At 48.0% G+C, this 25342-nt stretch overlaps 1 protein-coding gene across 1 annotated transcript in view; it reads left to right on the forward strand.

The window, feature by feature from the left end:
- epha4b (eph receptor A4b) overlaps positions 1-24450 on the forward strand; it is a 97276-nt gene extending 72826 nt beyond the window's left edge. Inside the window, exons 9-17 of the mRNA XM_035423887.1 lie at positions 6958-7025; positions 7796-7921; positions 9806-9991; positions 16812-16873; positions 18147-18356; positions 19302-19451; positions 20878-21071; positions 21791-21928; positions 22847-24450. Coding sequence (XP_035279778.1) covers positions 6958-7025; positions 7796-7921; positions 9806-9991; positions 16812-16873; positions 18147-18356; positions 19302-19451; positions 20878-21071; positions 21791-21928; positions 22847-22946 — 1234 coding nt within the window. The 3' untranslated portion in view covers positions 22947-24450. The remainder of the gene's footprint in view (positions 1-6957; positions 7026-7795; positions 7922-9805; positions 9992-16811; positions 16874-18146; positions 18357-19301; positions 19452-20877; positions 21072-21790; positions 21929-22846) is intronic.
- The last annotated feature ends 892 nt before the right edge of the window (positions 24451-25342 follow it).

Consider the following 25342-nt stretch of genomic DNA (forward strand, 5'->3'; position numbering starts at 1 on the left):
TGTCACAGGGACACCCCCGACCTCCCAATTTCCCCCCTACTGTAGAGGACGCTGTTCCCATGTCCTTCCGAAGCTTCAACCACTTGCACTAATGAACAGCGGCTAAATTAAAACCTTGTGAGGAAAAAAAAGGGGATAATTTATTTAAAAATAATTCAGTGCGCAATATTTTAATCATCCAATAATCCATTACTTAAGGTCTGCCGAATGTATATATATATATAAACTTTAAAAGCCATTGCGTGCGCTGAGGCTGAAGTGAGAAGGGCTGTGACTGACAGCTCAGCTGACAGAGTGATAAACCGGATGGAGCATCGCGATGCTCAATTTATGCATAGCCTGGATTTACTCATCCCCCTTCCTTTTGTTCGGTCCTCCGGCAGGTATTTGAGTTATCCGCCGGTCTGCTTTAATGGCGCATAATGATAAGGCTAAGACACGCGACGTTCGCCAGGAGCTCTTTAATGCGAATATAATGCGTGTCATTGATTAACATTAATCCCAGGACCCACTCTGGCTGATTAAAGCCCGGGAATAAAATGTCCATTCCACAGGTCTGGGCTCCATCCTATTAGCTGTAAGTCGCACACATGAGATGATTAGAAATTGTCTGATCTCCTTAAGGAATTCTCCCTTTCATACAAATCAAGCTCTTGACAGTGTGACCAAAGGATTAGGGGTGGCTTTAGAAAAAGAAAGCATTAAAGATGCACGTCTTTTTTTTTTTTTTCTTTTTTTTTTCCTGGTCGTAAAAAGATTGTTAATGTTCTTTTGTTAAGCAGTGTTGACTTGCTTCCTGCTTTTTCACTTCTGTACCTAGCACGTGCGTATCGGGGTGGTCTTCGGGCTCTGCACCTCGGCTCGGTCCACGTCGTCAGAATTTAAAAGCGGTGGAGAGAGCCATTAGCCAGGCTCTCGCCCTGGTAATTAGTTCATTATTGAATGTTTACAAGCTCTTTAGCTGCTAACTGTAATGTCTAGCATTGACCTGGGTGTCATAAGCATGCAGGCTGGGGCTACGCACACTCTTCCCTTCACACCTGCTATGTACTGTTCTTGTGGTACAGTACAAGACAGCAAGCTCATTTGGCACTTTCATTGCAAACACAGGGTGCTTTTCTGACAATTTATTTATAACAAAATTAAGGTTAAAACATTTTAAATAAATACATAAATTTAAAATAAATAAATAAACAATACTCTTCAATCCTGCGTTTACTCAAGTACCCCCAATGGAATAAACTACTTGTCATCTTGTATGATATTTCGTGTTTATTAAGCAGAGTAATCCTGAGTTGGTGTGGATTTTCTCAATATCCCTTACACATTGCAATGAGACCATTGCAATGGTTGCAGTGAGACAGTGGCATGAGCGGGGGAGGACTCCTCATAGATACTTCCTGTTTGCTCTCAACTCCTCATCGATTCTTCCTGTTTTCTCTCGACCTTTCATAGTAAATGATGGCTGGCAAGGGCATGGGTCCAAAGAGCTTTTGATGGAGACGAATTGGAAGCCAGCAGTGGTTTGGGGGGAGGGGCACTTGGCAACGCTGACCTCCCAATGGGGGTGGAATGTAGGCAAGACATTCCAGACTATATCAATTTCTCCTATACCCAGAGCTTTTGTTTTTTTAAAATAAATCTAATAAATGTCTGCACATCTTATAAAATACACTGAGTGATACTGCCTGTCTGGAGACATAATTTATTTGCAGCTCTAGCTGTTTCATTCAGAAAGGGGCAAGGTTACATTTACTGATGCGTAAGCAAAGTTCCTCAGTTTCTCTGTTTCTCTGATAAGCGTATTTATGTTGGATAAAGCATTCACGTTCCCAGAACAAGGCACTGAAAGAGATGTCATTTTTGTTGTCAACTTATGTCTTCTAAATCACAGCCATCACTAAAGAAAGGTGTCCTTTCGTTTAGAGGCCCTCTCCTTCCTTTCTCTGACCCCTGTGTCACTACTTTAACTGTCTTCCTTTCTCTTTATATCTCTCTCTCTCTCACACTCAACAACTCATTTTCAAATGAAATTAGCATTACTGCCATGATGAACATGAATACATTTGTACAGACAAAGAATTTACAAGTTATAGGGAAGCCCAATAAAAATTGCACAGCAGGAAATATTCTATGGAGAAATGAATGGTAAAGAGTTTGCAGTCTCTCTTTCTCTCCATGCTGTATGTTTGTCTGGAATGAATGTGTGATCAGTTTTTCCAAGAACTGGTCTCCGGCAGATCTTGGGGTGCGAACAGCAGACAAAGAGCCCTGAGTCAGCGCTAACTCTGGGGTGTTACTGCGCCTCCGTCTCATTTCAGCACATTCAGTACACTGCATGGAGCGTCATGCTCCCACCCCAGAACACGCACACACACACACACACACACACACGCACACACGTACTCCCACACACTCGCACGCACACACATGCACACACACACACACACGTACTCGCACACACTCGCACGCACACACGCACACACACACACACACGTACTGGTACACACTCGCACACACACACATGCACACATGCACGTACTCGTACACACTCGCACGCACACACACGCACACACACGCACACACACACACACACACACACACACATACTTGCAAACACTCGCACGCACACACATGCACACACACGCACACACACACACGCACGCACACACACACACACACGTACTCGCACACACTCGCACGCACACACACACACACACACACACACACGTACTCGCACACACTCGCACGCACACACATGCACACACACGCGCACGTACACACACACACACACACACACACACACACACGCATAGACACGCAGATGCACGTGCACACGGACACACGGCACATGCAGACGTGCACATGGCCGACAATACAAACATGCATACATGTACAACAATATGGACACACATTTGTGCACAAATACACATGATCACACACACACGCACACACACAACAAATAAACCCACATGTGCACATACTAGCATACATGCAGATATATATCTCACACACACACTCGCACAGCAAGACAGAGGGCTGTGAAAAGGATCCATTACAGCTTCCAAGGTATAAAGAGTGGCACCATGCAGATTTGAAAAGGCTGTTTCAGAGATGGGCAGAGGCGGGGAAGCAAGGAGGCCTGGAAAGAGAAAGAGTAAGAGGGTGGGAAAGAGATAGAGAGCATGAGAGAAAGAGAGCGCAAGTGAGAGAGGGATAGAGAGGGACGTAGTTGGAGAAATGCAGAGTGGGAACTGAGTGAAAGAGAAAAGGAGGAGAAATAAAGGGTGGGGAGAGAGTGAGGGGATTTAGGGAGAGAGCCCTGCTCTAGGGAGGAAGCGCTACAGGGTGAAGGTTGTATTAGTTGTATTAGAAACGTCTCCAGTGGCAGCGCTTTATATTAGAGAAAGAAATTGATATGCAAATCGAAAGACGACGGCTCTGGAATGACTGGAAGAGGAGGTGGATTGCCATTCCTCCTCAGGAGTGGGCGGAAGGCGTACACTGCATGTGCGCCCCCTGCCAAGTGCTCCAGATCACGTTGCATTGCACACAAACTCAGATTGAGAAAGAAAGAAAGAGAGGGAAAGAGAGAGAGAGAGAGCTGATTCATTTTCAGCAGCTCCCCCCCCCCCCCCCAATTCGCACTCCCAGGAACATGATACTTCAATTAAACCATCCGTTTGTATGGAAACAACGGGAGATCAGACACGCTGGACCGGTGCGACTCTTTTTGTCCGAGGACGCTCGGTCGATGCCGAGGCTCCTGTTCTCCCAGGAAGCAGCGTCCACGTCTGCAGAGCGCATCTGCGTGTCTGCGCACTGCGTGTCTGCAGTAAACTGCGCACGGCCCCGGGTTCAGTCAACGCTTTCCGTCACTCGGAAAACGAAAGTGTTTTTCTTCACAGACGCGGTTTTTGGCGGGTACGGCTATCGTCAAAATGAACTTAGCAAACCGTTTGTGACTGACGGAAGCGCCGCTCGCGTTTATTCAGAATTCAGAGCCAAGGACAAATGTTGATTGAGTCCAGGATTTAAGAGCCTCTTCTCAGTCCTCTTGAGATGATCCTTCCGTGGCTTCCGTTGTTTTCGGAGCTCGGGGGGGTGACGCGCCCTTCTGGTGTGAAAAGGGAGGAAATCGCTGTGCCCTGCATCTGGAGTGCACTATTTATTTTTAAGTGCCGCGCGTTAGAATGCCTGGCGGGAGGCCGGCGTTGCCTGGGTCCTGTGGAGAGGGGCCGCGTAGCCTGACGTGATTATGAGTGACTGCGCGGAGAGAAAGATGCTTTCTGTCCTTTTCGCAGGACAAATCTCTCTCTCTCTCTCTCTCTCTTTCTCTCCCTCGCTCTCTCTGTGTCCTCATTCACTCAGCTCAATGAAACAAACGCCGGTTGGCTGGAACAGACAGAATTTCCATTAAAAAAGGGTTTGCGCTCATGCCATGCCCTGATTATTTTAATCCCGGCCATGAATACGGCCTCTCTGTTCGGCATTAAAATAAAAGTGTGACATCTTAAACTGGAGAACAAAAATGAGGCTCTGTGTTGAGTTAATTACCCCCGCCGCCCATCTCTCACTTACACCCCCTCGAGCCTCAACACACCCCCGTGGTGATTAGAGTAAGTGCAAAGGAGGGGGAGTGTTGGGGCTAGGTTTGTTGCGGTAGGAGGTGCAATTTTCACTTTCTGATAACCACATGCTCAAAAATGCCATTCGCCACCCACCCCCCCCCCCCCCCCCCCCCAACCCCCACCCCCCGCCTCACCACTATGCCCACGGCAGCATGTTGCACTTAATAAGGCGTGCTTCCAACCCAGCGGGGGGCAAATGATCATAGACACCCTGGCAGAACTGTGGGGGTGGGGTGGGGGGGGGGGGGAAGGGGGGGGGGGCTGACAATCAGAGGGAACCTCTCTCAGGAGACACCCTCCACTATCAATACACCCCCCTCCCTCACCCCACTTACGCAGGATGTATTGGGGAGGCCAATCCCAACACAAGGAGCTCGCCCAACGGCCAATTTCCCAATGAGTACGTTTAAATAGACTTTTCCTGCTCACTCAGCTGTATCAAAGCTAACAAGGGGGTTTAACAGAGTACCAAAGTAACATACACTCAAACCCCACCCCCTGCTCCCACGACATCTCTACCCCTCACCCTGTTTCTATGAAATTCTCCATGTTTATACCACGCTAAGCTCCGGCTTGCACAAGTCAGGTCTGATACAGATCAAACTGGTGCAGTAAACAAGGGGCTGTCGTAAAGACTTGCTGTGGTTAATGGCGTCCTGTGAGCTGAATGATCACTATGACCTAAGCAAGGCCTTGCGGCGATTTCCTGAGGAAATCGAGAGCCTTTCTTGTGTGTCATAGGAACCTCAGGTCTCCACCAATGGCAGGTGTGTGGGGTCAGTACTGACAGCTTGTATAGTCTAGCACAAAATGCTGAACTGACCCCTTGTAAATCCTTCCAAACCAATTATAATCAAAATTCGTTTAAAATATAGAGCGGTTTGATTGAAAAAAAGTGTTTCAGTGGTCCTCGTCTCTTCTTCCCGAATAATATATAATATATGTATAATTCTGGCGCACATTGCAGACAAATTACAGAGGAAATGAGAAAGAGAGGAGGTTCAGAGATGTAAAGAATTGGTATTGTGATTAATTGCAGCTCACAGCAATTCATATTCTTGTGAGCTTTGCTTTTTTGAAAAGGCGATATGGACCTTGTGTTCTTGAGGGAGGTATTGCAAGCCAAGGCTAATGGAAGAGCTTAATACCCCTCATTTTCTTGCCCTCTCCTAGACTTACTCTCCTACCAGCTGGACACGAGAGACCTAATATTTACTGTAACACAGTCAGTGAGCAAGTCACAGCTGCATTGTCAAAGTGCAGAGTTTGAGATTCTTGCTCTAATGTCACATCTCTATGGTGCCAGCGATTTGACTGTAGCTTTACTCATCAACTGTATTGTCTAAGTGCGGGGCTGGTAATGCCTGCTCTACTGTCACATCTCTATGGTGCAACTGATTTGACTGCAGCTTTACTCCTCTCCAACTCTAGTGGTGTTTTTCCAGGCATGTTAAATGCGCCTTCTGAAATCACTTTGGCTCAAAGCATTTGCTAAATAACTACAGTATGTTTTAAATTGCATCGAGCACAAAAAAAAGGATTGTTTGCTTTTGTACACAAAGGACAGGTTTCATGGATGAGAGTTTTTGTGTGTGTCGTACAAAAATTTGAATACTGGCTTGTAAAAGCAATTAGCATGGATCTGCGCAGGAGAAAGCCTCACGCTCGGTGCCTTGGGGTACACGAGTCAGAGAAACGGTTGGCTGACCTATGGAGAAGCAGAACAAAGAGTATTTATAGACAATATAATTTGCCATATGAGGCTAATGCACAGAGGATTTTCAACAATCATGTGGAGTTTCCTCCTCTCAGTCTGCCTCAAAGGTAAACACACACACACACACCAACACGCACACACGTGCAGGCATACACACACACACGCACACACACCTACACACACACACACACACAAAACACACACACATGCAGGCACACACGTGCACACACATACACAGACACACACACACACACACACACACGCGTGCAGACAAACATGGCCAGATGCATTTCAGACCTCAGATTAGTTTGGAATGAGTGTGTTTCCCATTTCACCTGAGCAGACGCCAGCACTCGCAGGCAACGGCAGCATCAGTGATGCTGTCAGAGGGACGGGACCAGCAGACGGGAGTAAGTGCTTTAGGAAAGGGCGGAGCTGAGTGCCTTAAGCACACCGAGCCAGAAAGGCGGGGGGGGGGGGATGTGCGGGGGGGGGGGGGGGGGGGGGTACGTCCTCTGTGATGTGAGCTCGGAGCGGCCGGGATGCCTCAGAATGACTCAGCTCTTGACATGCTCAAAAATCCCCCCGTCTGCCTCTCCTGTGTTCCAGGCACTGCGGCTACATCAAGGCCAAGCAGGACCCCGAGGAAGAGAAGATGCAGTTTCAGCACGGACGGGGTACGAACCGTCCACGTTTGACCTCAAAGAGTCTCCTTTCACTTTTTTCCACAAATTTGGAATCCCCGGTCTTATATAAGCCCTACGGGGACCGAGCAGCCTGCCCCCTGCTGGACTGCTCGGCCATTGAGCTGGAGGACTACAGTTCTTACGCTGTAGGCACGGGCAGACTGAAGGTACCTGATTGACTGGAGGAGTTCATCTTGGACATCTTGATACTCCAGTCAACGTAACCCTCCCTTCCTGGGAAGCACTGTGGGCCTGTTACCTTCTGTCAGCGTCGGCACGGTCAGCATTTGTTTGCGGCCCATGTGATTCGTCACCACAATGGGTCCCGGCACTTTTTTTTAACGTGTGATATGACAGCCCATCTACCCGCCTTTTCAAATGTGTATATCGTGTAATTGTTCCATAATTCATAGCTGTAAAATGCTGTTGTCTAACTCAACTCCTTTGTTTGTTTGGTTGCCTGCATTCTAAAGTGCAATAAAGCCATTTTCTTGAAAGCACATCACAGATATTTGTCATTGTATGGACAGATATGTGCAAGGCCACGAGTGGCAGCAGAAACGTGATGAATTTCTCAATTCATGGCAGCCGGTTTCTCATTCGGACCAGTATTCACTGTATATAACCGTACCTTTTTTGCTCATCCAAGAGCTCTAATATTTTTATCATTGCGGGAATAGGCAGCTTCTCAAAGAACGAGAGCGAGAGAACGAAATTTCACTCTCACGCCTGAACTCTACCTGAACTCCTCCTCTCTGCAGTCAAGCTCCCGGGGAGCCGGACTTACATCCACCCTCACACGTACGAGGACCCCAATCAAGCCGTCCGCGATTTCGCCAAGGAGATCGAGGCCTCCAACATACGCATCGAGAGGGTCATAGGGGCTGGTGAGTGAAAAAAAAAAAACACCTTAAGCAATCTGCAGTATGAATTTCTGGACAGTTTGGCTGTACCCGCAGACATCTGTTCCAAAAAGAAATGTCCGTACCCATGCTTATTCCCAGTCGGGCAAACCCATACATCTACTGTTAACTCTGCCGCTTGAGTAACTGATGCTCCATTTGCATATGCAAACAGCACTGTGTCTGAAACATGTGTATGCATCCAATATACTTACCTACCAGCCAGCCACTATTAGAGTCACACTACAGACTGTACTTCTGGAGACCTAGCAGCAATCAGCAGATACCCCTTTGTCAACTGGTAGCCTGTAAGAACATGGGGCAGCTTCTGCAGTACTAACTAGAGGAACCCTGGCCAATTAAATCTAGCCCACCACTAGCAGGATGGGGCTAGTTGTTTTTCACCACAGACTAAGCTCAAAACTGTTTTTTTTTTTTTTTTTCTGAGGCTATAGGACTCTGCCTACACTTGTAGCAAATGCCTTTTGCTGATTGAATCACTCAGAGAAATTAAGTTATTTCAATTCGGTTATTTAAACATACAGCTCTTTCTTTTCCTACTTAGTTTCCATTCCACGTCATTTTTTTTGGATAGCTTTCAATGCTAGCCTTAGCCTGGACACGCTGGCCTTGTTTTTGGAGCGTTCCTGCATCTGAACCCCGCTCTCTTCTCTGCGCAGCTCATTAAAAGTCTCCTCCGACTCCGAGGCTTGGCGCTAACGATGAGCTCCTTAAAAGGATTTAGCGGAGACCGGGCCTTGCGAGACATTGGCTCTCTGTGTGCGACTGAGAACCGCGCGAGACAAAGGCCTCACATAGAGCCTCCAACCGCTTTCCCCTCGCAAACCCATTTCTCCCCTTTTTTGAAATATGAGGTCTTTGTTTTTCTCCCTCTTAAACCGTTAGCCCCCCCCCCCGCCCCCCGCCCCATTGCTGATGGGCCAGGAGAGCTTGCTTCCTGATCCAGCCTCTCAAATGCTCCAAGAGCGAAAGGGTCATGTTGATGTTGCGCCTCGCTAAGATGGCGGATGTTTAGATGAGGGCTGATCTAACGGTCTAACATTCTCCGCATGAAGCACTGTGCCCTGCAGCTGAGAAGCTTCCCAAGAATAACTCAGCCCTCAGGTGGAGGTTCCTGTGCGCAAGTTTCACAGAAAGTATGCATTTCTGACAGATGGTTCTCTGTTTAAGTAAAGGCTTTGAACCGTTTTCTTTTTACCGGTTTCTTTGTCCAAACACGTTGCCCTTTGTCTGTCTCCATGGCTAGTCCTTTCGATAGCTTGGTAATATACGTATTTTTCAGAGGTTTACATTTGTTTCTGTAAATGGAAAGTGAATTTCTTTGGCTGTAGAAGCAGCCATTCACAAAGCTAAAAAAAAACAAACACATATTAATTATATTTTGTTATATGTGGAATGCATTTCTGAACACGGACCTCCACAATGAAATGTCCTCTTGAAACTTGATTGAACAGCCGCACGATTACTTGTAGTTTTATAGCTCAAACTAAACATTCCCTGGGGTTTATTTTACAATGCTCTTTTTTTTCAGAATGCAATATTAATTTAAAGTAAATGTATACTGAAACATTCTTCACCCCTATAAGTCACAGCACATTGCACACATATATACGGACCGTATATATATTACACACCCTGTGCTCTATAAATTAAATCATACTTTCGCCCTGTTTATTAAGTACACTGGCCCCCTGTGGGCATTAAACACACTGTGAACCTGTATATTAAACCACACTGCTGCCTTATTTATTGAAGCGCGCTGCCAGCCCGTATATCAGTACCACTGTGTCAAAGCACACGCAAACGAGCGCTCTGCCCTGTACGCTAAACGCCGGCTCTGGGTTGCAGGCGAGTTCGGGGAGGTGTGCAGCGGCCGACTGAAGCTGCCCAGCAAGCGGGAGATCTACGTGGCCATCAAGAGCCTGAAGGCGGGCTACTCCGAGAAGCAGAGGCGGGACTTCCTGAGCGAGGCCAGCATCATGGGCCAGTTCGACCACCCCAACATCATCCGCCTGGAGGGCGTGGTCACGCGATGTGAGTGACCGAACCCCGGATCCCTTCGGCTTGGTCGACCTTCACGGAGTCAGGCGGCGAAAGCGGGAAAATGAATATGCAAATGAGTTCCTGGTAGCTGCCCCCCCCCCCCCCACCTTCCCCCTTCATTCACTTGAAGGGGGAGGAGTTGAGTTGAGTCAAGGCTTCCTGTTAATTGGGAGGAGCGGAGATCTGATAGCAGCCGCGGTGACAGCAGAGGTGATTGTAGACGTCGGCGCGTTCGGAGGAGGCATTGTTCTCCCCCCCCCCCCCCCCCCCCCCGGCGCGCCGCGTTTGTCGTACGAGCGGGCCGCCGTTTTAATCCGACAGGTGACTGAGCGAGCGAGCGGACCTGCGCTGTCTCCGAAACAACAGCGCTCCCGCGACGGCCGCCCCCCTCTCGTCTCTCTCTTGTCATTTTATTTTCTCTCATTATTCCTTCGCCTTCAGCGTCTCTTTTCTTTTTTCGTTTTCCTTTTGTCTTCGGTTTCCTACCTTTCCGTAAACGCTTTGCCCTTGAGAGGCTGTTTTTCCGGGCGCTAACGCAAACATATTGTTTCGATTGTGGCACTTCGGTGAACAAAGAGGGCCCTCTATCAAAGACCTGATGTTGGTAAAGAAGCAGGTCGTTGTCAAACACGGCCATTTTCCCCTAGCGAGAGACGTCTGTGGTGCTGGGGGGAAGTTCACCTCCGCGCAAACACAATGTCCTTGTCCGTTGAACGTCCATCCCACATGGATACAATGACAGAGTGATCTTAGTAACACCTATGGCCCGCAACTAAAAGACCATGCATATTTATAGTTCACCGGATATGAATAATTTAAATCATTAATTGGATGTGTTTTTTTATGTCATGAATATTCAGTATAATGCATATTAAAACCCCCTACTCATTTCTTATTCTTTTTCCCCCCTCTCTTTGTAATGTGAAATGCTAATTCTGACCTTTTGTACGGTTTGGTTTAAATGCTTTGTAAGACTATTACCGGGGTAAATCAAGTTTGCTTTTCAGTTTTGAAAGGCAGATGTTGGCTAATCGCTAGCCTTCAAGAGAACGCGGCATTCCTAAAGTGCCGTATAAATGCCGGGTCTCATTGTGACAGATAAGCTTGTTTGTTTAAGAGCGTACCGCGTGCTTGAGAAGGAAGCATTTTTCTTAGCCGCTGGCGCTGAGCAGGCTAATGCCTTCTCGCCCAAACCACGATTTGCGATCGGCGACGTGACCCCGTGACCGACACCCGTCTGCGCCCTTGAACGTAAATGACGTGTCACCCACTGACTGTGAAGATTTGCAATTAGAGGGTGTCCGTATGGGGGGGTGGGGGGATGGGGGGGTGGGCAGGGGTAGCACTGCTGGGGTTGTGGGCAGCCTTAGTGAATTTATGGCAGGTAATAGATAATGGTGGGAAAGGCGGCCATTTCACAGATCACAGCTCGGGTGCTGTAGCCCGGGGCCGAGGCGAGACTGAGGGGCAGGGAGGGGCGGGGGGGGGCGGGGGTTGAGGGTACTGCGGGTCAATATCACCCACGGCACCGGTTCGGGGACCCAGCTGCTAGTTTCGCAGATCTAATCTCGGAGTTCAATTAAAACGATAGGGGATCTGTGGGGGCCGGGGAAACGGTGTGTGCGTGTGTGTGTGTGTGTGTTGAGTGCATCTGTAAGTGTGTTTTATCATGTATGTGTGCACGTTTGTCTATAGGTGCGTGTGTGTGCGTGTGTGTGTAGTGTCTGTGTGTTTGTGTGTAGGTGCATGTGTGTGTCTGTGTGTGTGCGTGCGCCCGCGTGCCTGCATCCGTATGTGTGTCTGTGTTGAGTGCATCCGTAACTGTGTTTTACCTTGTAAGTGTACATGTATGTTTGTGTGTGCCTGTGTGTGCATCTGTGCACATTGTCTGTAGGTGCGTGTTTGTGTGTGTGTGTGTGTGTGTATGTGTGTGTGTGTGTGGTGTGCGTGTGTTTGCATGCGTGTGTGCCTGCACATGCGCGTGTCCACATATCGCAAGGCCTCAGTCAGCATGGTCTTATTAAAATCATATTTTAAAAGCACTGCCGAGCTTTGATTGCTTTCATTGTTATGCAAATCGACGCACGGCTGAAAGAACAACTTCAAACCTGCCCTTTATTTTAGCAACGACGCAGCCGAGAAGTGCGGGGCTATCATTACCTCTCATCTTCCCTTTGTGCGGATTACAATCAGCTAATCTGGGCACAATCAACGTTTTTATCGCCGGTATATATCTTAATGCACTTATCTTTCCTTCCTACCGTACGTCTTTTGAGGAAAGCTACTCTCCTGTGAGTGGCAAGAGCAAAGTTGAACGTGAGATGCGGATTAGTTCGATAGACTGTAAAACACGGTGTTATCTGCAAACCCGTAGACCGCGTTCTGCTATCCAATCAGTCACGTTGAGGATACATCTGTGTGAAGCATGTATCACTTTAATTGCAAATCTGTTAAAAAGAAATCAATAGGGGACTGCAATGAAACATGTTCGTTGCCTCAGTTGCTTCACAGGTCTTAGACCTGACATACACTACTAGGTGGAAAACCTATTCAGTGACCCCGTGATGCTACGCTCTGGTATTCAGCAACGCAAGCTTTTTGGAGGAGGGGCTTTGCTGGATAATGCTGCTAATGAAGCATTGTTAAAGAGCCAGAACTCGGACAGACTGCACGTATTTCCCATATGCAGCTGCTGGCCGAAATTCAGAGTTTCGCCTGAACGGAAGGCACCGCAAGTGATATGGCTCCAAAAACCCCAAAAAAAACCACCATGCCATCCCAGTTTTAGCTCCACGCAGCTGCATTTCGGTGAGGGAAATGGAGAGCAAATGGCTCCCTCAGTCTCCCGTTTGTCCAAAATCGCAGAGGTCCTGTCCGGGGAGGCGGCCACGGAGCGAGGGACACGAGGTTCGGCTGTGTACCTGCCTCTCTGACCTTTGCAGAAACTGAAACACGCCGCTCCTGTTTTCAAAAGGGGTTACTTCATCGATGCTGTTTATGACCGTAATTCCTCTATTCATCGAGATACAATTGACTCCTATGCTACCCATGCTGCGTCAATGTGACACACATAGGCTGTGCCTTATCACAGTCTAACTATACCACATCATACATGCTTGCCAGAACAGATCATTTTCAAAAGCTATTATTCATATTTTCCGTAATGCCGATTCATAATGTTATAAAAGTATATTTGGAGGGCTTTTACGTTGTCATTAATTCCTCTGGCCTCTGAAATTACTAGAGAAGCATTTCATGTAGGACTCTTTTTTTCCGGCTGTTGTGCATGTTAAATGTAAATTTTAAAGCTTTCTCTCACTTTAAAAGCCACATACACTAGGCTCATATTATATTGACTCTTATATTCTTCTAATATAACCTTCCTATTTACATTTCTATTTAAAATGTTTGAATATTTATTATTATATTTATTGGTAGTAGACATTTGAAACAAATATCAATCAAATTTTATCAATCAAAATTTTATTTGTATAGCGTATTTTACAACAGTTGTCACAATACACTTTACAGACAACCCTAGCCTAAACCCCCACAGGAGCAAGCCTACGGCAACAGTGGCAAGGAAAAAGCTCCCTGTGGCAGATGGGGAGAAACCTTGGAAGGAACCAGGCTCAAGGGGGAAACCCATCCTCCTCTGGTCGGCTCAGGGTGCCGACTGGTGACCAGCATGTCAGCCAGTTTATGCACAAGATATGACATGTGATGTGGCTCAGATGATGGGTGGGGCCGGGTGGCGGTGATGGGGAACAGCAGTTGGCGGCAGATGTGGGCAGGGTGGAGGCAATGACGAAGGAGGGGCTGGACCGCAGAGGTGGGGGAGACCAAATGATGTATCAAATGGCTGGTAAATATGAATACAACATGAACTTTATGCTGTACATATCCATATCCCTGGGTTTTTGACTTTCAGAGACGGGTCATAATGTACTTTCACTCAAGGCTTGTTGTCACCATAGCATGTTTGTTTCATTTTTTTTATAGAGTCACCTGACAACATGCAACTTCCCTGTTGTGCAGTTACTCAATCAGTCACTCAATCAGCCCCTAATGTGGAAAATCCTCCCCTGATTAATTCCCACAATGCACTTATCAGGGGTCCCTTCACGTTCCCTCGGACTGTATCCCTTTCATAAGTCACTTAAAGAGTAATTTGCTCAATCTGGACTCCGCGGTCGTGAGCTCGCAGGATGTTTAAGGCTGGCGATGGTATGTAGATTGTCTGACCGGGGCCGTGTTTACGGACATGTGATTGTGTCACGGGGTTCGGTCAATGGGCGCCTTTGTCTCGGTTTTGATTGGAGGTCAAAGAAGCGAGGCACGCCTGGGGTTTCGGGGGTTGATCTCTTGTTTCTCATCAGAATAATTTGCCAGATGTTCAGACGATTGGTCTGATAACGTGAGAGTTGAGAAAGTCGTTCAGCGCCAGTGTTTATGTCCGCGATAATGACAGTCGTTGGCCGTTGCTCCAGAGAATTGTCTTCAATGTCTTGAAATATTTAAAGTATTAAACCTTGAATCTTTAACCAGTGATGAATAGTGAATGAACAATGATAAATACACACACACACCCACTTACACACACAACAGACATGTACACATACAAGCACACAACACACACTCACAACCCTACATACGAACACACACAGACAGACAGACAGACACGTAAGCACACACGCACACACAAAGGCACACACAGACAGGCACACGCACACACACACACAGGCACACACACGCGCGCGCACACACAGGGACACACGCACACACACACACACACACACTCAGGCACACACACGTGCGCGCATGAACACACACAGGCACACACACACAGGGACATGCACACACACATGCACACACACACTCAGGCACACACACGTGCGTGCATGGACACACACAGGCGCACACACACAGGGAGACACACACACACACACACGCACATGCACACACACACACACACACACACACTCAGGCACACACACATACGCGCATGGACACACACAGGCGCACACACACAGGGAGACACGCACACACACACACACACACACACACACACACACACGCACACATTCCCTTGAAGGCGTTTCTCAGACCGCCGCGGTGCCCGCGGTGCAGTAAATGCGCTTTTGGGCCCGGGCGAGAGCCAGATCGCAGCAGCCCGCCGGGCGGGATCGCGACCCGCGGCGTGCGCCCGCGCTCTCAGACCACCCCTTCAGCCAGGATCAATCCCACAATCCCTTTCATCCGTCTCTCTGATAGAGCGGTCGCAGGCGGGGCTGACATCAGACGCTCGGGCTCCGGTCCCCGCGGAGCTCTCTGGTCACCTCGCAGTGTCCAGACTGACAGCCACATTAGTCTGCGGGATGAAAGTGAAAGGGAATTGGATTTTTTTTTTAGGAGAGGGGGGAGCAGGGGGGAGGGGTGGGGGGTAGGGAGTCGAGGGACAGCGTTTATCAGAGAAACAGATTGATTTAATTTGGATGATGTACAACAGCCTGTACCCGGGCCCCGGCACGGGAGATTGTGTGACTCGTCATCCCGCCGTGCGCCTCTCTTTCCCAGCAAAGTTATTGCCCCCCCCCGACCCCCCCCCGCCCCCCCAACTCCAGCCCCTTTACCCTCACTATCTGCTGTTCCCTTCCACCCCTACTCCCCACACACCGCACGCTTTCCCGCACCAGAGCCTCTGAGCTGGGGGAAATGGGGCCGATTCGAGGCGGCTGACGAGGCCTTCGGACAACCGAGCCGCGTAAAAAAACCACGTAAACCGATCTTCCTGCATCCGCCGTCCTCCACCGTGCGAAAAACACCATCCCTGGTGCCAGAGGGAGGAAGGGAAAGCTCACCTGCAGAGTTGTGGGCCGGGGCGGGGGGGGGGGGGGATTGGTGGAGGGGGTATGTTTCAATCACGTAGAGTGATGTCTCTGTCACACGTGCGCGCATTATCCAGTCCGGATCTGTCTGGTGTGGCCTAATCAGCAGATGAACACCGAGGCGGGAGTGGGGGGGGGGGGGGGGGGGGAGCAGCTCTGGAGTGATTGACACGATGTTCTCGTCTGCGCCGGGTCAGAGGCGAAGCCGCCGATCGTTTGCAAGCGGGCCCAGGTGCGAGGAGCCGCGCGCTACAGCTGCGGACCGTCTCGTTAAGCACCCTCCACCCTCCACTCCTCGACCGCAATCTCCACCTCGAGCGGGTCCTCCGAGCCTCTCCATCATCTGCCGCGCGCCCCTCCCACCCCCAGGTGCGGCCTCTTAAAGCACACGCCGCCCTCCCGCCCGCCCCCTGCAGCTCATTAATATTAATGGCGCCTCCTGACACGGCTAGCCTCGGAGGAGCGGCGGCTGTCGTCGTCTCCTGTCAGTCTGTCATCATTAATAAGAGAAGTGTGGCGAGGAGGAAAGGTTACCGGCCAGGGTCTTCTCTCTCTCTCTCTCTCTCCTCCCTTTCTCCCCACAGTGACGCCTGAATGAAATGCTCCTCAGCTGTCATTTATTTTGATGGGAGATCCACAGATTTACACAGCCTCCCAAGCTCACATTTGCTCGTTCACATTTAATTTCATTTATCATTTGTTGTCCCGGCAAACTGTAGGTAATCCAGTGCAACTTTCCCAGCTGGTGTTTTTGCCTATCTTCCATTCATATTGTTGGCTGTCTTTCTGAAATAATTCAGGTTATTAACCACACTCAAAGGTGAACATAGTGGTGTCTTCTCATATATTTCCCAAGCCAGTATATCAAACAGCCATCAGTGTAAATATAAAACAATAATTTTGCATTTTTTTTATTTTTACAGGTAAGCCTGTGATGATCATAACAGAGTTCATGGAGAATGGGTCTTTGGACACCTTCTTAAAGGTGAGTCACCCGCATCCACACAGACCTGGTTTTGTATCAATGAGATGTAGTCGGCGGACGATGCGACTAGGTGACATCACACACGCCGTAGGTCCCAAAAACCGCGCCCCTTCGTCGAGGTCGTTCGCGCGCCATCGCGGAGACCGGCGAACGGGATCCGAGGAGGAGGAGGAGCATCATCTCCGCAAACGGGAGCGCCGCTGGCCAGCAGATTTATATCGGCTCTTTGTCAGCGAGGATGAATCGTCCGCGTAATTTCATTACGCAAAGCAAAGATGCGTTTTTCTTAAGTGGGGACCCTTTAATTACAAATGCATGCGAGTGCAAATGAAAGCTGACCAAAAAGAAAAAAAAAAAAAACACTGGTCTTTTACATCGGATTTCTCAGCGGACTTCATAATGACGCATCGTAAATATTCCCCGTCGCCCACATAAAAAAAGTTAATATAATTACGGTATCAGTTTTATGGGCTATAGCTCATATACCAGCCCCCCGGAATACACGTGTTTAATTAGGGCGCAAATCAATTAAGCATCACTCTCAGGGACAACATTTTTCTTTTTCCTGGCTTTACGGTAAGAGGTAGTGTTGCCCGAGATTGATAAAGGAGGTCTGCCCGTTGTTAGGAAGAGGACATGAATCAATACCGTACATTTAAGAAAATGAGACATAATGAACTTAAGGACCGTGGAACAGAAGTGTATGATGGAGACCGATATTACCTTACGAAAGAAGCGGTGCTTTAACTGGATTATGTTACAGCGCGGGTTTCGAGCTGCAGACACCGGGCTCGCAGTTTATCTTAATGATAAGGTTGTTTTGGTAAATAAGGGGATCTCAGGTTTAATTTTCGGAATATCGATAACTGCAGAATCCGATGCGTCATGGTCCTCCGGCACACTGTAAAAACAGTCTGCGCTTTAGTATAGTTAATATCTTAGCATGTTCAATGTTGCTTTTTCGTGATGGCTGAAACAACAGCATGCATGTAACCACAAAAAGATCTATGGCCTCTTTCCATCCACCTTTTCTCATCTTCTTATGTGCTTGTAGTTTTGTTTTTTTACAGATAGGGTCATGGAAGATATATAGAATTATTTTCTCATGGTTATAATGTATACAGAGTAAGTCCTGGGAGTTGTAATGAAGTTGTATACTGTACACTTGGAACCCGAGCACCGCAGAGTGACAGATCATTTTCAGGCTATAAAGACAGGACCTGTCTCGGTCCGAATGATCCGTCCTCATTACGATCCCCCTTGTCCTGCGCAGAAGCACGACGGCCAGTTCACGGTGATCCAGCTGGTGGGGATGCTCCGGGGCATCGCCTCGGGCATGAAGTACCTCTCCGACATGAGCTACGTCCACCGGGACCTGGCCGCCCGCAACATCCTGGTCAACAGCAACCTGGTGTGCAAGGTGTCCGACTTCGGCCTGTCGCGGGTGCTGGAGGACGACCCCGAGGCGGCCTACACCACCAGGGTAGGACCTCAGTCCCCGCCGTCCTCTCGACAGTCAAACCGTGCCCTCTCAGGGTCCAGCTCCTTCCCGTTTGCCCAGTGTGTTGTTTTTCTATTGAAGCCTCAGAAAGGCTAGCGCGGTCTAGTCTTTGAGAAGCGTTTTTGTCGTTAGCTCTTTGGGCTTTCTCATCGCAACCCCCTGAAGGAAAGGCAGACAGTGCTGTTGCAGGCGTGCCATTCACACGGTTGACCAGGGAAAGGCTACCAGGCTGCATTTCTCTTGTTAGCGGCTGTGTACGCGCGTAGCCGTTTGTGTTTGTATGTATGTGGGGACGGAAGCATGTTGCGCGTGCATTTCCGCGCGCGTGCTAGGCAGCGGGAGCGGGAATGTTCGGTTAGCGGCTCGCCTCGAATCCCCATACTCACAGTATGACATAATTACAGTCCTCTTGAGCACCATTTCCCCCCTCCCCACCGAACCCACTACCATGAGCACCGCCATTAATTTGCCCCCTGAACAAGAGAGGGCAGTGCATTCTGGGATGGCTGATAAGCATGTACATGCCTGTGCACTCAGATGTGTAAAGTGCACCATCAGCAGGAGTCCCAATTATCGCTGCTGAGCGGGGAGGCACTTGGAAACTGTAGGGTCACTTGCTCAACAGGAAATGGGGGTTTGCATCTGCTGTTTGAGTGGACAGAATCTACCCCAAGCACTGAACCTAGAACTAGTTAAGTTTCATGAAAATACATGTCTAATCTTTAGACAGTCAGTTTATGTGTGGCTTTGGAAAGTGTGTGTGTTTGTGTGTAACACGTTGCGTATGAGTAGGTCTTCATATTTATTGTGGAAGGATCTTAAAATTGTAATGATTGTTCTCTCCTTTGAGCGTGGCAGCAAGGAACATAAAAAAGCAAGGTACATGAAACCAGAACCATAACAAAACAAAAAAATCGTTTCCTTCAGGGAGGAAAGATCCCTATCCGATGGACATCCCCGGAGGCCATTGCCTACAGGAAGTTCACCTCCGCCTCTGACGTGTGGAGCTACGGCATCGTCATGTGGGAGGTGATGTCATATGGAGAGCGGCCATATTGGGAGATGTCAAACCAAGACGTGAGTACAGTGCACATAAATACCCATCACCTGTTCTCTTCATGGAAACACCTTCCTTGCTTAAACATGCAACTTCAGAAAGTCCTGTATAAGCATGTTGGCGTTGCAGGTTGGAGCTACAGGTTAAAGAATACATTAGGTCAAGCTCACGGCCCTAACCATGACTGATAATGTTTTAGTAAAACTGACATTTTTATCAAGTAGCTGTATACAGAGTTTCTACAGGACATTTTAATTAATTTCTTAAATAGCATTGAGACATTGCATTTTCTCTCCCACAATGCATTTTCCATTACACTGCGATTGAAACATGAATTTCCAGCAGCGCAAGATTATTCTTCTCCAGAGGACTTCGTTTCCCATCAGCACATATATATATGCAAATCCACCTTCCGCATTTAGCCTCCTCTCCTTCACAAGATGGCCATAATTGAAAAACTTAGCGGCGGCGGCGAGGTACGCCGGGCGCTCGGGGAAACGAAGCAGAGGGAATACAGATGCGCTCAGACGTTCGAGGCGAAGCGATTAGCCGCGCGCCGGAGCGGCCGCGTTTCCAGGCCGCCGTCCCCCAGCCGCTGCGGAAGGCTCTCGACGTTTCTCTCGTCTGCCGGGGAGCCCGTCCGCAGCCAGAGCCGGCGCTACGGGGAACGCAGCCAAACGACACGCGGCAGTCAAAATGGCCGCACACAAATGGTGAAATGCTAATAGGCGGGAGTCTCTCCCCTCATTGAGGAAAAATATCCTCCGCGTCGGGCTCGGCCAAGGCAATTTTAAATACGTTGCGAGGTAAAAGCTTGCAGCTGTTCATCACCGAGGTAATGGAGCGCAAGGGTACTGAAGCGCCCGAGTCCCTCAGGGCAGCGGCGCGCTCCCGTTTCCCGAGTTATTTTATTTTATTTTATTTTTTATTGCCGATGGAGACGTCAGCCTCCAATGCAAAGAACCAAAGAAGTCCCCAAGGCTAATGTTCAACATCGCATAGATTTACAACCCACTCCTTTTCAGGCACATAGAAATGAATCCTTTAGATAGTCTTTGTCAGGGCCACAAAAAAAACAGCACATATACAGAATACATGGAGCGACTGCACACTATTTACTGTTTTTTTTTTTGTTTGCATGAATGAATTAGCTTTATTGTCTTTCCAGGAATGTGTTTTGCATAAATTGAGTATCTCTCTCATTATTTCCACATTCAAAGAGCATGATGAATAGACATCACATTATCTTCTCAGGCTCACTTTCTTGCTCTCTGTGTTTCTCTCTCTCTTGTTCTCTCTCTCTCTCTCTCTCTCTCTCTCTCTCTCGCTCTCTCTCTTTTTCACTGTTCTTCGCTCTCTGTGTTCACTTTGCTCTCTAATTTATCCCATATTGCTAGTGTTTACACTCTGTGTCAATGCAGTCCCTCATGTGTCGCCGCCCTGCAGGTCATTAAGGCGATAGACGAGGGGTACCGCCTGCCCGCCCCCATGGACTGCCCCGTGGTGCTCCACCAGCTCATGCTGGACTGCTGGGAGAAGGGGCGCAGCGACCGGCCCAAATTCGGCCAGATCGTCAACACCCTGGACAAGCTGATTCGTAACCCGGGGAGCCTGAAGCAGCTGGCCAACAGCTCCGTCTGGTGAGACCAGAACAACGCCTCAGCCATGAGCTTTAACTACACCGCAATTAAAGCAGAGAGAGAGACAGAGAAAGGGGGGGGGAGAGGGAGAGAGACAGTGAGAGAGGGAGAGAGTGAGAGAGAGAGAGAGAGGGGGGATAGAGGGGATGTAGAAATGCAGACTGGAGACTGAGGTGGTAGTGCCATTCTTCACACCGAAGCCCCCTACGATTGGATTTCTGAAATATCGTATCGGCAGGTGGCCTTTCTCCCTCCGGACCCGTGAGCGAGGCTGACAAGACCTTCTGCTTTTTTTATCTGGAGAGAAAGAGAGAAAGGCCGAAATCCAGATTAGCGTCTTAAACCGCGGCTTTATGGGGCTTTTTCAGGAAAAGCTGTCAGATGTGTGCTCTCAGCTCAAAGGAGGCTTTATCAGATATAGCCGTGTGCTGTCACTCACTGCGGCACCGATCCCCTGAGCCGCCGGGCAACAGGCTAACAAATCAGGATCAGTCCGAGGACTTCCTGCGACACCGTTTAATAAGTTCCTGCCTCGGTTTGCCTTTGTGCTTTGAGACTTAGTTCTTCGCACAAAAGAAAATCAATTATCTATGCGCATAATGAGACTGACGTCCGGCGCTGAAACGTGCAGCGGGCGGAGTTCTCTGCGACGCGTGTGGCGAAAATTAATCGGGCATGCTGTCCCTCTCTCTCTCTCTCTCTCTCTCTCTCCCCCCCAGGGAGGACCCCGTTACCCCCGAGCTCAGCAGCGGGACGGTGGAGGAGTGGCTGGAGGCCATCAAGATGGGCCAGTACAAGGAGCATTTCTCCAACGCGGGCTACGTCACGCTGGACTCAGTCATTTACATCAACAGCAGGTCAGACAGCAGAATTATTATTATTATTATCATTATTAGAAGTTGTAGTAATAGTAATAAGTAGCTCACTTATTGTACATCAGTTTGGATAAAAGCATATGCCAAATAAATGTAATGTAATGTAGTTTCAGGAGTAGCAGTAGTAGCAGTAGGAGTAGTAGTAGAGTAAGTAGTAGAAGTAGCAGTAGTAGCAGCTGGAGACAGTTGTAGTAGGAGTAGTTGTAGAATGAATATTAGGAGCAGTAGTAATAGTAGTAGTATTAGTAGTAGTAGTAGTAGTGGTCGTCGTAGCAGTAGTAGTTTGCCTTAAGACTATATAAAAGGTGGGACTTATACCATGCAGTCGAACAACACTCATGTATATTTAATAATACTCAGCATTTTCCATTACCAATGACCTTTGAGTATTTGGAGATACATTGCTCAACACGTCTCGTGCTCCTTGTGTAGGCAGACTGCAGGACCCTGCCCAACTACAGTTGTAGATTAGATGGGGAACAGCCTGCCTTGAGTATACTTAAAACCTTCCTCCCCAGGCAATAATATGTACAAACCACCCCATTTGACTCCTAGGCCCCAATGGCAAAGTCAGGATTTGGTTCCAGACCATGAGGTGTGCCACTAAGAACCAGTGCTTTAGCTGGATATGCCACCCAAGATCCCACACTTTGATGTGTAATGTTCCTGATCTCTGATCAGCTCTTCAGCAGGATATTACAGAACATTCTGAAGTGCTTATGTGCTTATTTCCTTAAAAGAATATCATTTTTTTTAAACTAGACATGAAATATTGCCTCAAAAGGAATGTTGAGGCAGACCTCTTTTTCATTCTTTCAACATTGCATACTTTTTTTTTTTCGCATTCTCTGCCTCGAATTTGACCTCTGACCCCATCTCTCCTCCTGTTTATCGCCACAGTGACCTGGGGAACATGGGCGTGACTCTGGTGGGACACCAAAAGAAGATCCTCACCAGTATACAGAGTCTGCAGACACAAGGGACTCACGTACAAGTATAACACGCTCCTCTCAGACAGAGGGAGGGGCGAGAGAGACTGAGAACGAGAGAGAGAGAGAGAGAGAGAGAGAGGAAGAGAAATTAAAAGAGAGCTCGTTACCAACCAACAGCTTCACCATTCAAACTGACCTGAATGTTATCGTACCGTAAGCACTTCGGCGTCCGTCCGTGCACCTGCAACGCCACTGAAACTGAAAAGGAGAACTAGAGACTGATCTACATTAGGTCACCACTAACGCATCTGGGGGAAAAGAAAACAACGACAACAACATATGAATTATCACTGTTTGTGGAGTTTAATGTACAGCCATTCAGTTCAGTTTTATTCTTGATATATATAATTTTTTCTCTCCACCTCGGAAGTAAGAAGAATCTCTTTGTCCAGAGTGGTGTTTACCAAGTGCCCTGTAGTTCCACGACCAAATCTCCATCCATATCCCCTCCGATCTGTTCTAGAAGGCCGACGTTGCGCAAACGTATGACCGGTAGCATATGTGGATATGCTGTGAATATCTGACCTTACTCACTTTGGGGCATACGGTTAGCTGCTCTTTAAATCCCACGTGTTTTCAGGGCATTGATGTGTACCGTTTCTTCCCTGGTCGCTATCTTCGGTCTCAGAAGAGCGACCGTGTTGATTTACCTTCATGTATGTATAGCCATCCTCCCCTATGTCCTTGTTAAAGGATTCTACTGTACATATCAGAGTGTTGTATAACTTTGTATCAGTGAGAGCCCCGTGCAGCTATACGAGAGAACAGTCACAAGAACTTACTAGTGGGTGATGCCTGTCAGTCTCCCTCGTCTCTGATTGGCTGTGTCATCAGACCACACCCTGCTCGTGTCTGTCAGCTAGATGCATGTGTATTGTCTGTCTTTCTACAATTTCGTTGGAAAGGCAGAGCAGTCATTCAGTGAACAATGGACAGCGGCCATGAGAATGCAAACCTTCTTTAGTTTAACTTAGTATGGTGGCTCATTAAAGCCTTCACAAAATGACATTTCTGGGGTTTGTTATGCTGTTCCAGATGATTATCTCAGGTTTTTCCAATCACCAAAAGTAAACTAAAATATAGAATTTAGTATATATCCTATGACTTGGAGTTTCAAACAAACCAATTTCGAAATTCCTGAGTTATACATCCAGATACCCAATATGGTAACACTGGCATACAGAGGTCATTATCGGGATCCCAGGATAACAAGCCCAAGACATGTTATTTTACAATGGCTTCAACAAGCTGCAGTGTACTTAATGTTCTTCCCAATGGCAGACGCATGAGGGAGGTGCAGACTGAAGTTCAGCAAAAACGGTGTAAAAATGTCAAGAGCGCTCCGGAGACGATGTGATATCCCTACAGTGCAGTGTTAGTATAAATGAAGACGAAGTGAGTGGGCTAAGCTTTGCGAAATAGAATGTATATTTGTTCAGAAAAATGTGCCATGTACTCCGTTGTGGTGGTTCTTTCTTCCTGGGCCACGGCTGCTGGACCGAGGGGGAGGGGGGGAAGGGGAAGGGGGAGGGGGGGGGGGGGCGGTTCGATGGCTTTGTGTCGAATGCCTACAGGGAAAACAATGTGACTAAATAAAAGGAAACTGAAGTGAAAGCACTTTTGTGATGAGACTGTTCTTACTTCTAACGCCGATGCCTGAGCAACAGTCACCGTTCGAGAGAAGCTGACAGGCACAGGTGGTGCGCTTGTTCGCTCGTATGATGACCAACACTGGCCATTAATGCCGTTGTTTCAGTTCCAAACAATGGGCCTCATTCATGAAAGAAGTGTACGATCATATTGGATCGTTAACTGTGTGTAAGAACGTTTCCAAGAACATTTCGTGTTCAAAAGTGATTTTTTTTTTTCTTGTATGTATTTGTTCATGGCTTTTTTCTTATGCTAATTACATGAACAGGATTGCGTATAAAATTTACAAACAGTTGGAATTCCATCATACACCTGGGATATGCACAAAAACAAAGGCCTGCAAGTGCCATAAATCCCATGTTTGGTTTGTCATAGCAACATTTTAAACAACAAAAGTAAGAATAATTTCAGAAAGATTTTGCGAATGAGGCCCAATGTGTACATCAAATGGGTTCTGTCCAGTCACAAAGGTAAAATGTGAACGTGGTGCTTCTCAGACAGGGGTCGTACAAAGGGGAATGTGTGCACCATACGTGTAAAACAGCATTAACACCTCCAGTACACAGGGGGCGCTGTGAGGCTTCAGTTCATTCCAGGCTTGTATTATGGGTGGCAGATGCAGGTCTTCTTTCCTTTTCCTTTTATCCAGCAGACCATGTCACTCTCCGGGACCAGGGTTAGGCACTCGTGCTTTAAACGCATATCACAGGAGGAAGCCAATATAGGCCGAGCCAAGCCATAGATTGTTTGGCCT

Source organism: Anguilla anguilla, chromosome 6 (assembly GCF_013347855.1).
Source record: "Anguilla anguilla isolate fAngAng1 chromosome 6, fAngAng1.pri, whole genome shotgun sequence".
Lineage (NCBI taxonomy): Eukaryota > Metazoa > Chordata > Actinopteri > Anguilliformes > Anguillidae > Anguilla > Anguilla anguilla.